We start from the raw sequence: 13,776 nt of genomic DNA on the forward strand, positions 1-13,776 counted from the left end.
GGTGTTTTTTTTTTTTTTTTTTTTTTTTTTTTGCGGTACGCAGGCCTCTCACTGTTGTGGCCTCTCCCATTGCGGAGCACAGGCTCCGGACACGCAGGTTCAGCGCCCATGGCTCACGGGCCCAGCCGCTTTGTGGCATGTGGGATCCTCCCGGACCGGGGCACGAACCCGTGTCCCCTGCATCGGCAGATGGACTCTCAACCCCTGCGCCACCAGGGAAGCCCAGCCCTTCAGTTTTAAGGTCCCAGTTGGGATGTCCCCACTGCCTCACTTCCTCATGCCCACCACCACCCCACTCCCCACAGGCCAGTGAGCACCCTCCAGAAGATGGTCACATTGATTGCAGGGCCACTGACAGGCATCCCATCAACAGTGTATGAATTCCTTGTGCCTGCCTTCCCGAAAAATCAGCCTCCCACTGAAGATGGCAGGGGATTGAGTAAACTCTCTATTAATTTTATTAATTTCATTTAGCTTATTGTTTGATTCCCGTTTCATTGGGTGTTTGGAGGACAGGCCAGACCACAGCCAGCACCGAGGCCCATGTAAGGCCAAATGTTCACTCCTACGTCCACCCTGTGCAGAGGATGATTCTGAGAGATGGGAGCCCTAGCAGGGTCTTCTGACCCAAGCCAGCAAGAGCAAGGGGCATCTACATCAGTCAGCTGTACTGATTCCTGGAAACTGAGACAAACCACCAGTTTCAACCACCAGGGAGCCAAGCAAAAATATGCAGTCCAAGAGGGCCAGAAGCAGGGTGAGGGGCAGGACCCGAGCAGGAGTGATTCATGACTACACAGGGTGGGGGCAGGGGTACCTGAGGTTCCTGGGAGCGCCAGCAAGTGGGTGTCTGTGGTTTGTCCGTGTCGGCCTTTGGGGCCAACACAGAGGAGCTCCAGAGTCTGAGCCTGAGAGACAAGCACTGAACACATCCAAGGGTACTGGCGATCATCCCCTCCACCCCTGTTCTCTCTGTGGCTATTTTGGTGGGGGATCCTGAGGACAAGTGGTTTATCACTGGGGAGACTCAAGAACTACTGGACAGGTACATGTAAAAGTATGACATTAGATCACTCCCTAACACCATACACAAAAATAAGCTCAAGATGGATTAAAGACCTAAATGTAAGGCTAGAAACTATCAAACTAGCTGGAAGGAAGTAGAGTGAGCAAGGGAGGCGGGGAAGGGGAGAAAGCCAATGCAGAGCACCTTGTCAGGCGGGGTTAGCACTGTGGGCTGCTGGGCCTCAGTCCTGCTGGGGGCCCTGCCAGTGGGGTGGCCTGGGAAAATGCAGGACGAAGAATGCTGTTGTCTAATCATGGCCCAAATTAGTTGTTGTTAATCTGAAATCCAAATGAAACTGCCCTGTATTTTTATTTGCTAAATCTGGCAACCCTATCAGAGATTTAGTTAAAGTGTAGAACAACACCGCAGATTTATCCCACCCACGAGGCAAGGGGCCTAGGCTCTTTATCCACCAACTCCTTTCAGTCAGGGGTTGAGGGCTGCTCCTTGGGGGGCGTAACTTCTCTAGCACTCCTGGCCTGCTCCACGCATGGGCGGAGTCAGCTCTGGTGGCAGAGAAAGCCACAAAGAGCCGCAGGTGCTAGAATTTGAAATTAGGGCACATGGGCACTGAAACAGCAAGTGCCAAGGAGATGTGAGTGGGGCACTGACAGCATGTGCTACAGAGGTCCACAGGGTTCTGCTGTGAACTTGGGCCGGGGGGCCAGGGGGTGGTTGGAGCTATTTTCCAGTGGGCCTGAGTGTCCTGTTCAGTCAGATAGCATTCTGTCTCCTCCCACTGGACTGGCAGAATCTGGGGGTCAAGAAGCCCACAGATGAGCTAAGTCTGATTCACACCTCTCTGGGCTCACTCTTACTGAAGCCAATGTTGCAAGATCCTCTTCTGCCTGGATCCAGGCTTAGAATGACCCCAGAGCGAGGGGAGAGGAGTGCCCTCAGCCTGGGGAGATCGTGGGGCTGCACTGAGGGGACCAGCAAGTGCTCAGTGAAGGCAGCTGCTGGGATTATTAGGGAAGCACGGATGAGTGCTCCTGCACATCCTGGCCACAGCGCCTGCCCAGGACTGAAGCCTGGGTGCTCTGGAAACTCGGCTTGCCTGAATTTCCTCCTTTTTTTTTTTTTTTCACCGTAGCTTCTCAGTTTCTCAATTTCCAGGAATTAGTCTTCAACTGACCAATAATGTGGTCCTGGAGCAGAAAATCACACCATGTCCTGTTGTCTTTAAGAAGTTTATTCCTCTGCATTGTGAGCCTTCATCTTTCCCTTGGGGAACGCGGGATAGAGTCCAGTGGTCATGAGCACAGATTTTCACGTCAGATGAATTTGGTTTCCACTTGACTCTGCCCTGTGCAAGCTGTGTGACTTGGGCGAGTGACATGACCTTTCTGGGCCCCATTTTCCTCATCTGTATATGGAATGATAATAATGATAGTAATACATCTCTCTCACAGTTGGTATGAAGATGAAAGGTGTAAGAGCTCAGCAGAGTGTGACTCTTGGGAAGACTTGATGACTAGTAGGGAGCCTTTGTTATTGGAAATGAAGGTTTTAACACCCTGGTGGAGCCTTCACTGAGGGTGTTCAGCCAAGGTTTACCCTCTGGGTCAGGCTGGCCCACAGCTGATCCTGTGCTCTGTCCTCCCAGGTTCCCTCCGGGAGAGGCAGGTGTTTCTGAAGGCTCTTCAGAAGCTGAAGCCTGGAAGATCCCAAGGCTCCCTCCAAACAGAATCACAAACTTCCAGGTCCATGCTGCCAAGGGACAGTCCTAGGAGCCTTGCTATGCCTTCCCTTCGGCCCAGTGATGTTGTCCAGGTCTCCCTGAAATTCCAGCTGCTCGACCCACCTGACATGGGCCGGGACATAAGCTTTGTCCTGCTGGCCCTCAACATGTCACCCCAGTTCAAGGACCTCAAAGTGAACCTGAGTGCCCAGTCTCTGCTGCATGATGGCAGCCCCCTGCCCCCATTCTGGCAGGACACAGCCTTCATCACACTCTCTCCTGAAGAAGGTATGGGCTCTGGGTATGGGCATGGGGACAGTCTGTGAACACAGTGGCTTATGGAAATGCCAGTGGGGTCAAGCCAGCCAACAAGGGTTTGGGAGCAGACCCCTGTGACACTGGTCTTCCTAGTGTCCCCTCCAGCACAGAGTCTTCCTCCTTCCCTTCCTTCCTTCCCTCTCCCTCCCTTCTCCTCTCCTCCTTCTGTTTCTTTCCTTTGTCCTCCTCCTTCTTCTCCTCCAATCCTTTCTTTACTACTTCAAGGAATATACCCTGGGTTAGTGGGGAAAGCCTGAGCTTTGAAGTCATCCAGACCTTGGTTAGAGCCTCAGTGCACCCATTTACCAGCAGAATGACCCTGGGCAAGCCATTTCACCTCTCAGCCCCTCCATCTGAAAACCGAGTACCTACTTTACTGGGGATCAGTACAGGTTGGCCCCCTCCTCTCTGCAGAAGGGTCCCCAGATCCACCCAGGCCCAGCTGATTTCCCCAGCGAGTCTCACCTCATCCTGTGTTCTCTCCCTAGCAAAAACCTATCCCTGCAAAATCCCCTATTCCCAGTACGGCCAGTACCTGTCCACAGACAAGCTGATCCGCATCAGTGCCCTGGGTGAAGAGAAGAGCAGTCCCGAGAAGACCGTGGTGAACAAGATCATCACCTTAGCCTATCCCGGCATCATGATTAATGTAGGCAAGAGCCCTGTGTGTGGCCTGAGGGCTCCTTGGGTCCAGCTTGGGCCGGGGGCGGTGGGGGAGCCCCCTGAGCGCTTGCTCAGGAGAGCAGCCCCTCCTGTCCCCTGCCTCTTCTGTGGCCTCCAGGAACCTCCCACCAGGAGCGGGAGGTTTATCTGAACACACTTGGTCTCCATCCTCTTACACCATGAGAGGCCTTCCCCAGGGTCAACATGAGGAAACACGGGCTCAAATGGGAGGGTCCTGAGAGGGGGAAGAGCACTGCCTGAACAAAGGTCAGCTTAGGTTTGATTTGCCATTTCCTGGCTGTGCATCCTTGGACAAGCCCCTGGGCTTCTGCATCTTGAACTGTCAATGATGGGATTAGACCAGATGGCCTCCAAGGACCCCTCCTTCTCTGACATTCTGGTGGGGAGACTTCACAGGGCCCTTCTTGCCAGTGCTGTCTCCCCAGTGCCAAGTAGCCCCCTGGACCCTGCTGAGTGAGCCTGGGGTGCCCCCTGGTGGGGTGTGTCTGGCAAGCCCAGCCACTGGAGTCTGTTTTAGGGAGGGTTCCCAAAGGTGCCTTCAAGTTTCCTGAGGCTACTTCCTTCTCTCTATGTCCCGAATGATCCATTGCTCTTGACTCACACACTGGTGTGAAAAGAAATCAAGCCAGTTAAGATAAGAGGGTAGGAAGGGATGGAGTCAGATTGCAAAACGAAGAAACAAGCAAAAACTGCCAAAAAATATTCTATCCACTCAAATTATGCATGAGAATCCTTTGGGAGCTCTTGCTTATTTCACTCTTGGATGAAATCCTTGGAGCAGAGGAAATATTACTGGAGACTCCCAACTCATCAGACCTTTCAATATGCTGGGCTGAGTAGAAATATTTTACACAAACACCCATACATGTATAAGTGAAGTAAAAGTTTCATGTAACAATATCTTGTGTGATGTACACTGATATTCTCTTCTATTTCATTTTTTAAAATGTTAATGGCAACCCATTAAGTTGTCCAGAGTTGGAAAAACACAGGCCACGGAAATCCAGCTCTTCAGGAACAGATCTAGGGAACAGTGCCCTCCATAAATGCTTGGTGAACCGGGGGATGAGACTAATTCTCTGCTCCCTCCTCTCTGGATTTCCCTGTTCAGGCTTTAGGAGCAGCCATTGTGAACCGGCCGCTCTTCATACAGGTGATATTTTCAAACCCCCTCTCGGAGCAGGTTGAAGATTGTGTACTGACTGTGGAAGGAAGTGGTCTCTTTAGGAGACGGCAGAGAGTCCTGTGAGTGCTGGAAGTGCTCCGCCCTCCCTCCCATCTTATCCTGGGGGTAGCACTGTCCTTTCTGGACACAGGGAAAGGGGAGGCCTGGTTGCTGCATGGAAAGGGACTGTGGCGTTATCATAATCCTATGGTTTTCTGACATTCTCCTTTCTCTGCTGCAGCATTGGAGTCCTCAGACCCCATCACAGAGCCAGCCTCACTCTGGAGACTGTCCCCTTCAAGAGTGGCCAAAGGCAGATCCAAGCAAATCTGAGCAGCAACAAGTTTAAAGACATCAAGGGTTACAGGAACGTCTATGTAGACTTTGGGTTATAAATTCTGGGACAATGAGGTGGACATGTAGATGTTAAGCTTCAGGGAAAGAGCAAGTTCAAACGCAAGCTGTGCCATTCCCCACCCAAACATAGGCTTCTCTGGGCTCCGACATGAGCAGCAGAGAGATGCTGGCAATGGATAGTCCCCTGGGCCATTTGCACAGCTCCCCAGGACTCTGTTAAGGGCCCAGGAATTCCATGGTGTCCCATCCAGAATTGTGAGATTGGCCATACAGTCCAGAATTGTTGGACTTGGCCATGATTTACTGATCCCCAGACGTCCAGAAAAGAAGAAGACTGGCTGAGCAGCTCACTGTCACTTTGTCATTGCAATGGCTACTTCCCTAGTACCAATAAACTTCAGCCCTCATTCTCATCTTTGTGCCCATACAGTCGTTACTTCCCCCACAGCAGCTCCCACCTGTTCCCTGGATTCTGGGAGTCTCCTACTGTTTTACTACCTGAGCCCACTCACTCATTCAAGAAACATTTACTGAGTGCCTGGTATGTGCCAGGCACTGTTCTGAGTGTACAGGATGAAGTGGTAAATAAAGCAAAGTCCCTGCCCCCCTGGAGCTTACATCCTGCCGGGGGGTGAGGGAGACAAAGAATAAACATGTCAACCAATAAGGAAGGTGCTTACAGATGGTGTATCAGTCGTGATTGAGTTAGGAAAACAAAAGGTGTTTCTACATGCTACTATCTTTGTGACTTAGAAAAAAGTCTGGAAGATCTCTCACTTGGCCATCCTTTGAATTCCTTCCCAAATCACATCCAAGAGATCCCTCAGTCTTAACAGTTCCAACCCCTTGGCTGAAAGTCCACCAGTGCGTTGTGGTCTAGCATGGCCCTGGGATGGCTGGGTTCCAGGGAGAAAGCCAGCTGAATAATGCAGTGAGGTAGATTTTGGGTAGGGAATGAAATACTCTCAGACTTTTCTATTGGTTGCAGCTTGTGTTTATGGTCCTACTGAGCACAAAGCAACTGCAAGCATTATCTCCTCTGGGACACACCCACTTTCTCACAGCAATGCGAGAAGCTCTGCACAAAGGCATGATACACCTGCCCTCTAGGAACTGGCTACCTGACTGAGTCAGCTGTTTACGGTATATATTAAATGCACACATTAAATTAAAAAGTTAAATACTTCTATTATATATGAACAAAAGGGTAAGTGCAGTCAATCAGAGAGAAGAGAGGGTGTGGTGGGAATTACAGAGTAGGCTGATAGCCATGTTAAAGAGAGGGCTGAGAACCAGGAGAATCCTGGCAGCATGGAGCTAGAGGCAGCCTATAATTATTTTTTCTATAATTATCATCTGACAATTATGAAAAATGGCTTAAGGAAAACATCATGGAGGGGAGCATCTTACAGAGACAATGACCTCTGAAACACTTAAGCTACCGCACTCCCAGACTCTTTCACAAATTCTTATTTTTTTTTTTTTTGGCTGCCTCACAGCATGCGGGATCTTAGTTCCCCAACGAGGGATCGAACCTCTGCCCCCTGCAGTGGAAGCTGAGTCCTAACCCCTGGACAACCAGGGAATTCCTACAAATCCTGATTTTAACATCATATTCATTTACTCTTTTCCTCAACAAATATTCACTGAGTTTCTACTAGGGGCCAGGCCCTGAGTTAGGCACCGAGGACATAAGAAGGACCAAGACTTGCCCTCATGGAGCTCAAGTCTAAGCATATCAAGAATGAAAAATAAACAGGAGGTTACAATACAGAGTGGTGAGAACCACCATGAGGGTGAGTATGGGGTGTTGTGGGAGCGTGAGGAGGGGCAGTTAGTCCAGTCTTACGATTGTGGATCAAGGAAGACTTCCTGGAGGGAGTGGCATTTAAGCTGAAAGCTAAAAGTCCAGGAGTTAGCCAAATAGACTCAGCAGCGTTGAAGGGTTGGGGGTGGAGTAAAGCAGTCAGGAACCGCATGTCACTGAGATGGCTAGAGATCAGAGCAGGATGGAGCAAGTTACAGGAAAAAAATGTGGCAAGAGCCAGGGGGTGAAGAGCTTCAGGTGGCAGTCTAAGGGATTTGGACCATGATCATCTTCAGGCGTCTGTTTCCTCTAAATCTTGATTCATAGTCATTGCCTGCGATGTCAATACTTAAAGTTGATCCTATTTTGCAGTGCTGAGCAGACTTCACGTGATTTGAGAAGCACTTAAAGGACAAATAGTTCTCCATCCTCATCTGTCATAGGACCTTGCAATTTCCATCAGAGTCACTCTGATGGCCTTGGAGTTAAGGCCTTCCTTGAATGTCAAGGTTGTCTTTCATCTATTCATTTAACATTTATGGAGTACCTATGTGTAGAATATTCTAGGCCCAGGGGATAGAGCAGTAAACAAGGCAAACAAGGTCCTCCCCCATTCATTCTCAACTCCTAACCCCCAACCCCAGTAGAATTCAGCACTGGCAGACCTCAAAGATATTGCAGGTTTGGTTCAAGACCACTGCAATAAAGCAAATATCACAATAAAGCAAGTCACACAAATTTTTGGGTTTCCCAATGCATATAAAAGTCATGTTTACACCATACAGTAGTCTATTAAGTGTGCAACAGCACTGTGTCTAAAGAAACAATGTACAGTCCTTAATTAATACTTTATTACTAAAAAATGCTAACTATTATCTGACAACACAGGGTTGCCACAAACCTTCAATTTGTAAAAAACACAATGTTTACAAAATGCAGTAAGTAAAGTGCAATAAAACGAGGTGGGTCTGTACAAAAGTCTAGCTGCAGGTACAAAGTAAAGACTTGTAGATGTTGGAAATTATGAATCCCGTATGTGCTTCCACATGTTTCAACCTCACAACACCTATGAGATCAGTATTGTTATTATCCCCATTTTGTAGAAGGAAAAACTAAGTGTCAGAGAAAGTTAAGTGATTTGCTTAAGGCCTCAAAGCTTGAAAGTGACAGAGCCAGACTCAAACCTAGGTCTTCTAATTCCAAATCCAGGGTCTTTTTTTTTTCCCCCAGCACCACTTTCTTGCTGTAGGTATTGACATTAATAACATCATCTATCTTCTATCAATCACCTTCCCCTGTACCTGCCAGTCATATGACCTACATTACATTAACTCATTCTCATAACAGTCTTGCAAGATAGATATTATAACTCCCATTTTATAGAGGAAAAACCTGAGGCACAAAAGTGTAATGGACATTCATTGATTGTTCTCGCCTTTCCTTTGGTGACAGCATCCCAGCTTCTTCTGGAGGAATCCCTTTGTTCCTCATAGTAGCTCTGGTGGGTCTGTCAGCCAAGGCTCCCTGCCTTCCTCTAGCCAAGAGGTGGGCATGTGACTTACACTGGACCAGACGCTTCTCCTAGGACTTTGGCTGCAGAGGGAAGTGAGCCAGAGAAGGCAGAGACCTGGAGCTGATCCATCCTGGCAACAGAGCCCCAGAAAGAGACCATCCAGCAGCTCCTGCTTCCTTGACCTCCTGAGCTGCCCTGGATTCCACCCTTCTCCTGGTTCTGAGCTTGGTCCTCCTTTTTCTATCAGTTCTAGGAGTTCCCTCAATTACTTGCATTCAAAGGACTTTATCTGGTTCAGAGAGATTAGATAACTTGTTTAAGATCACACAGCAAAGTCACTGCAACTCCAAATTCCCACTATACCATGCTGTCCAGTGCTCCTAGAAGTCTGCCCTTTGGTCCTAGGGGTGTCCTTGTTAGTGCCAGAAACGAACCTGAAGTTCAAGGAAGTGGCAGAAACCCTCATTCACCCCAACCCTGTAGATAACAAAAGAGGCTGAGGCTGGCAGTATGGAAAGGGCAGGCAGCAGCAAGAGCTAGACTTTGTTTCCCAGGCCCTGCTCCTCCTTTGGTCTCTGGCATGATGCTTCAAGGCCCATTGCCCAGCATTTCTCCCTCACCATCTGCCCACTGACTAGCAGTGAAACAACAAATGTGCAGCAAGTACTGCCTCTCTACCTGCCCATAAGACCCAACTTTTCAGTGTCTGGAAAGCACCTGGTGCCAGCTTTGGGTCTGCTGCTTTTTCAGAAGAAGTACAGACAAAAAGAATTTGATTGCAAAGTGCTCCCAGCTTGCCTCAGACACATAGGATGGGACCTGGCTTCAGACTGTACACGAGCACAGAGCTTCCTAAGGGGAGGCAGGCCAATTGCTGGGGATAGCAAGAGGGTTCAGTAAATGCTTGAGCTGGGACAATATAGGAATCTGTGGGAATGTGAGAAAGAGCTCTGTCACTCTTCACCAAGTTGGAGGGAGAAGGGTCAAGATTAGAAACAGAGGGGGAACGAAAGGCTGATTTTAGAAACATATTTTTTACATCCATTGTACTTGGGGATTTTCTAGTTACCTTTTGGTACTGATTTCTAGCCTAGTTCCAATGCAACTAGATTACTCCACCTGATTTTAATCCTTTGCAACTTGTTGAGACCTGTGCTGTGGACCAGAGTGTGGTCCATTTTGACAGATGTTTCATGTGCTCTTGAGTGTGTGTTCTGCAGTTTTGTAACGCATGTTTTTTTTGTTTGTTCTATAAATTATTAGGAGAAGTGTATTAAAATCTCCCATTATGGGACTTCCATGGTGGCACAGTGGTTAAGAATGTGCCTGCCAATGCAGGAGACATGGTTCAAGCCCTGGTCCGGGAAGATCCCACATACCACGGAGCAACTAAGCCTGCGAGCCACAACTACTGAGCCGCGTGCCACAACTATTGAAGCCTGCGTGCCTAGAGCCCATGCTCCACAACAAGAGAAGCCACCGCAATGAGAAGCCTGCACACCACAACGAAGAGTAGCCCCCGTTTGCCACAGCTAGAGAAAGCCCACGCGTAGCAACAAAGACCCAACACAGCCAAAAATAAATAAATAAAATAAAATAAAATAAAATCTCCCATTATGGGACTTCCCTGGTGGTGCAGTGGTTAAGAATCCGCCTGCCAATGCAGGGGACAGGGGTTCGAGTCCTAGTCCAGGAAGATCCCACATGCTGCGAAGCAGCTAAGCCTGTGCGCCACAACTACCGAGCCTGCACTCTAGAGCCCTCGAGCCACAACTACAGAGCCCACTCACCACAACTACTGAAGCCCGTGCACCTAGAGCCCATGCTCCGTAACAAGAGAAGCCACAGCAATGAGAAGCCCGAGCACCGCAGAGTAGGCCCCGTTCGCTGCAACTAGAGAAAGCCCGCGCGCAGCAACTAAGACCCAAAACAGCCAAAAATTAAAAAAAAAAAAATCTCCCATTATGACTGTGGATTTATCTATTTCTCCTTTTAATTCTGTCTGTGAGGGGGGTATATTTTTAGGAGAGGGGCTATTTAGAGGTGGGCAGGGGGTAGAGAACCACAGTAACTGTGGGGCACCCAGAGACTTAGGCCTCGAGGAGCGAGAGGAGGCGGAGACTGTTGGAAACAGGAGACAGAAGGAGCTTTGTGGAGAAGGCTGCCTGCCAGGAACTGACCTTTGGTGACGCTACAGGGAGGGAATCAGAAGAACTGATACTCCAACCTCGCTTTTCCCCATCCTCTGATTTTATGTTTGTGCCCCTTGTTAGGCAAAGGACATAATGGGGGTCAGAGGGCAGGGAGCCTTTGTGTATCATCCACACTGGTCCATCATCCAGCTTTGGGGCACAAGGCAAGGTGGAGAGGGGTGCAGAGTATATACAAATGGAAACTATCCAGCATAGGAAGTAACTAATCCAACCTCCTGATTTTAAAGGTACTGAGCCTCAGAGGCGGAATACTGGCCCAGAAAACCGTGGGTGAGGAGCATAGCTTGGCCTGGATACCAGTTCACACTGCTCTACTCTCCATGTTACCTTCTTAAGAGTGTGACTCAAACCTTAAAAAATAATTGATCTTCATGTTAGCTGGAAATGGCCTATTTCTCATTTATGGATGGTATATTCTACAGCCACTCCTCCATGGTACAGTCTGCATTCTCCAGGAACTACTTCTTAAATGCCTGCTTAGTTTATTACTGTGTTACACATTTGGCAAGGGAGTCAAGGTTCCCACAGTTTAAAGGGGCTATAATTCAGAACCAAAAAACTTACAGCAGGCATAGGTATGCAAACACAATGAACCTGCAGAGTATGTCTGAAGTTCTGCAGTAAAGCCCAGCTGCTCACACACTTCGGTGTCCAGCTGGGGCACAATAAGGATAAAGAAAGTTCCTGCATCCAGAACCCCAGCTCAGCCCCTGATCTTCAGTGAGCTGACAGACAGACCACTCTCCCATCCTACTTAAATCCAGAAATAGCTGTGCATTGACTCACAAGTTGTTCAGGCCTGGAAAAAATCCTGCAGGAAATGTTAAAAGTCATATGGTCTTACAAGCCCTTTTAAACTGGACTGCAGAACACTTTGGCTAAGAAAAGAGTGACTCATTAAGACCCGTGTTGTAGATATTAACTGAGTTACAAATACAGAATGACAGACCAGGAATTATGTTAATTGACTTTCAGTTTCCTTATATATTTTTAAACTTTACCCCTTTTATGGAATGAGGTGAGCTATCCAATTCTTTGGGTAATAGGCTTCTATCAAGAAAAACATTAAAAGACTATCAATGATTAATCTCACCCAGACATTAGCATTATCATTCTATAATTCAAAACTAAAAAAACCCCAAAACAACAAACTAGGGAATCCTTGTTCAGCTTTCTAATTTTTCATTTGTTCATTAAACCCATCAGTCCATGAATGTTTCTTGAGCCCCTGTGTTTGCTGCTGTGGGCATGACAAAATATAACAAGGAAAGTTTGTTTGCCTGGAAATATAAGCCTTCGTTTGTTGGAATATATTCTCTCATATATACAATTATAGATTAGCCGGTTTCTCCTTCAGCATTTTTGAAGATCATTTCATTTATCTTCTGGCTTATATTGTTTTCATTGAGATATCATCTATTTATCTTATTTTACTACATTGAAAGTAATATGTTTTTCTCTGGTTACTTAAAAAAGTTTTTTTTAAAATCCTGACTAGAGGGACTTTCTTGGTGGTCCAGTGGTTAAGACTCTGTGCTCCCAATGCAGGGGGCCCAGGTTTGATCCCTGGTCAGGGAACTAGATCCCGCATGCCGCAACGAAGATCCCATATGCGGCAGTGAAGATCCCATGTGCTGCAACTAAGACCACATTCAGCCAAAAAAAAAGTCCTGACTAGAGTTCTTAGCACATCTTGAATTGGTGGTTTTAGTTTTGGAACATTCTTGGCATTATCTCTTCAAAAATTTCTTCTGCCCAATTCTCTTTCTCTCTCTTCTCCTCTGGGACTGCCGTTTCACAGAGACTTTTTCCTCCATGCTTAATTTGACTCTCTTCTATTGATTTGTTCTCCAGCTCACCAATCTTCTCTTCTGCTGGGATTAATCTGTTTTTAAACTCATTTATGATGTTTTTAATTTTAGTTACTGTATTTGTCAATACTAGAATCTCCATTAGATTATTTACTACATATTTCAATCATCTGCCAAAATTCTGCAGATTATCATTTATTTTCTTGAATATAATAAACATATTTTCTAAAGTCTGTGATGAATAACTCTAATACCTGGATCTCCCATGGGCCTATTTCTATTGTCTATATTTTCTCTTGGTTCTCAGTCATTTGGTCTTTTTTTCTGTTATGGTTGGTAATTTCTCATTGAATGCTAGATATTGTATATAAAAATCATAGAGATTAAGTCAGGTTCTGGATACTGTTAATATCCTCCAGAGAAATTTCCTTCTAGTAGGCACTTAAGGTAGGACACCATAACCCAGGCTGATTTAAATAAGGTTTCAGCACAGACAACCAAAGCAAAAATAGACAAATGGGACTACATCAAACTTTGAAACTACTGTTCATCAAAGGACACAATCAACAGAGTGAAAAGGCAACCTATGGTTTATGAGAAAATATTTACAAATCATAAATCCGATAAGGGGCTAATATCCAGAATATGTAAAGAACTCCTATAACTTAACAACAAGAATTAAATAACCCAATTTAAAAATGTCCAAAGGATTTGAATAGACATTTCTTCAAAGTTGATAAACAAATGGCCAATAAGCATATGAAAAGCTGCTCCATATCACTAACTATGAGAAAAATGCAAGTCCAAACTGCATTGAAGGGGCCGGAGCAGCCTGTGGCAGTAGCACCTAGGGGCTCCCATTTTACCAGGGTGTCTGTCTGCTGGACGGTAGAGAATGTGCTGAAAGCTGAGGTTCTGGGAAGATTATAAGGACGTGCTATGGGATAAAAAGGTGTGTAGAAGTCTTTGTACCTCCTTTCATGGGAGAATATTTTCCCCCAGAGTTCAGCTACAGGAGTTCTGAGGAGGTGGAGACAAGATGGTGGAATAGAAGGACTTGAGCTCACCTCCTCTCATGAAAACAGCAAAATCACAACTGACTGTTGAACAACAATTGACAGAAAAGACTGGAACCTACCAAATAAATATGCTACATCCAAA

At 46.9% G+C, this 13,776-nt stretch overlaps 1 protein-coding gene across 1 annotated transcript in view; it reads left to right on the forward strand.

Annotated features, from left to right (window-relative positions):
* The window catches only part of TGM5 (transglutaminase 5), a 54,966-nt gene extending 49,657 nt beyond the window's left edge, over positions 1-5,309 (forward strand). The window contains 4 exon segments of the mRNA XM_024732596.1: positions 2,673-3,035; positions 3,554-3,714; positions 4,861-4,994; positions 5,156-5,309. Coding sequence (XP_024588364.1) covers positions 2,673-3,035; positions 3,554-3,714; positions 4,861-4,994; positions 5,156-5,309 — 812 coding nt within the window.
* The last annotated feature ends 8,467 nt before the right edge of the window (positions 5,310-13,776 follow it).

The sequence above is a fragment of the Neophocaena asiaeorientalis genome, unplaced genomic scaffold (assembly GCF_003031525.2).
Source record: "Neophocaena asiaeorientalis asiaeorientalis breed wild unplaced genomic scaffold, Neophocaena_asiaeorientalis_V1.1 scaffold119, whole genome shotgun sequence".
Classification (NCBI taxonomy): Eukaryota; Metazoa; Chordata; class Mammalia; order Artiodactyla; family Phocoenidae; genus Neophocaena; species Neophocaena asiaeorientalis.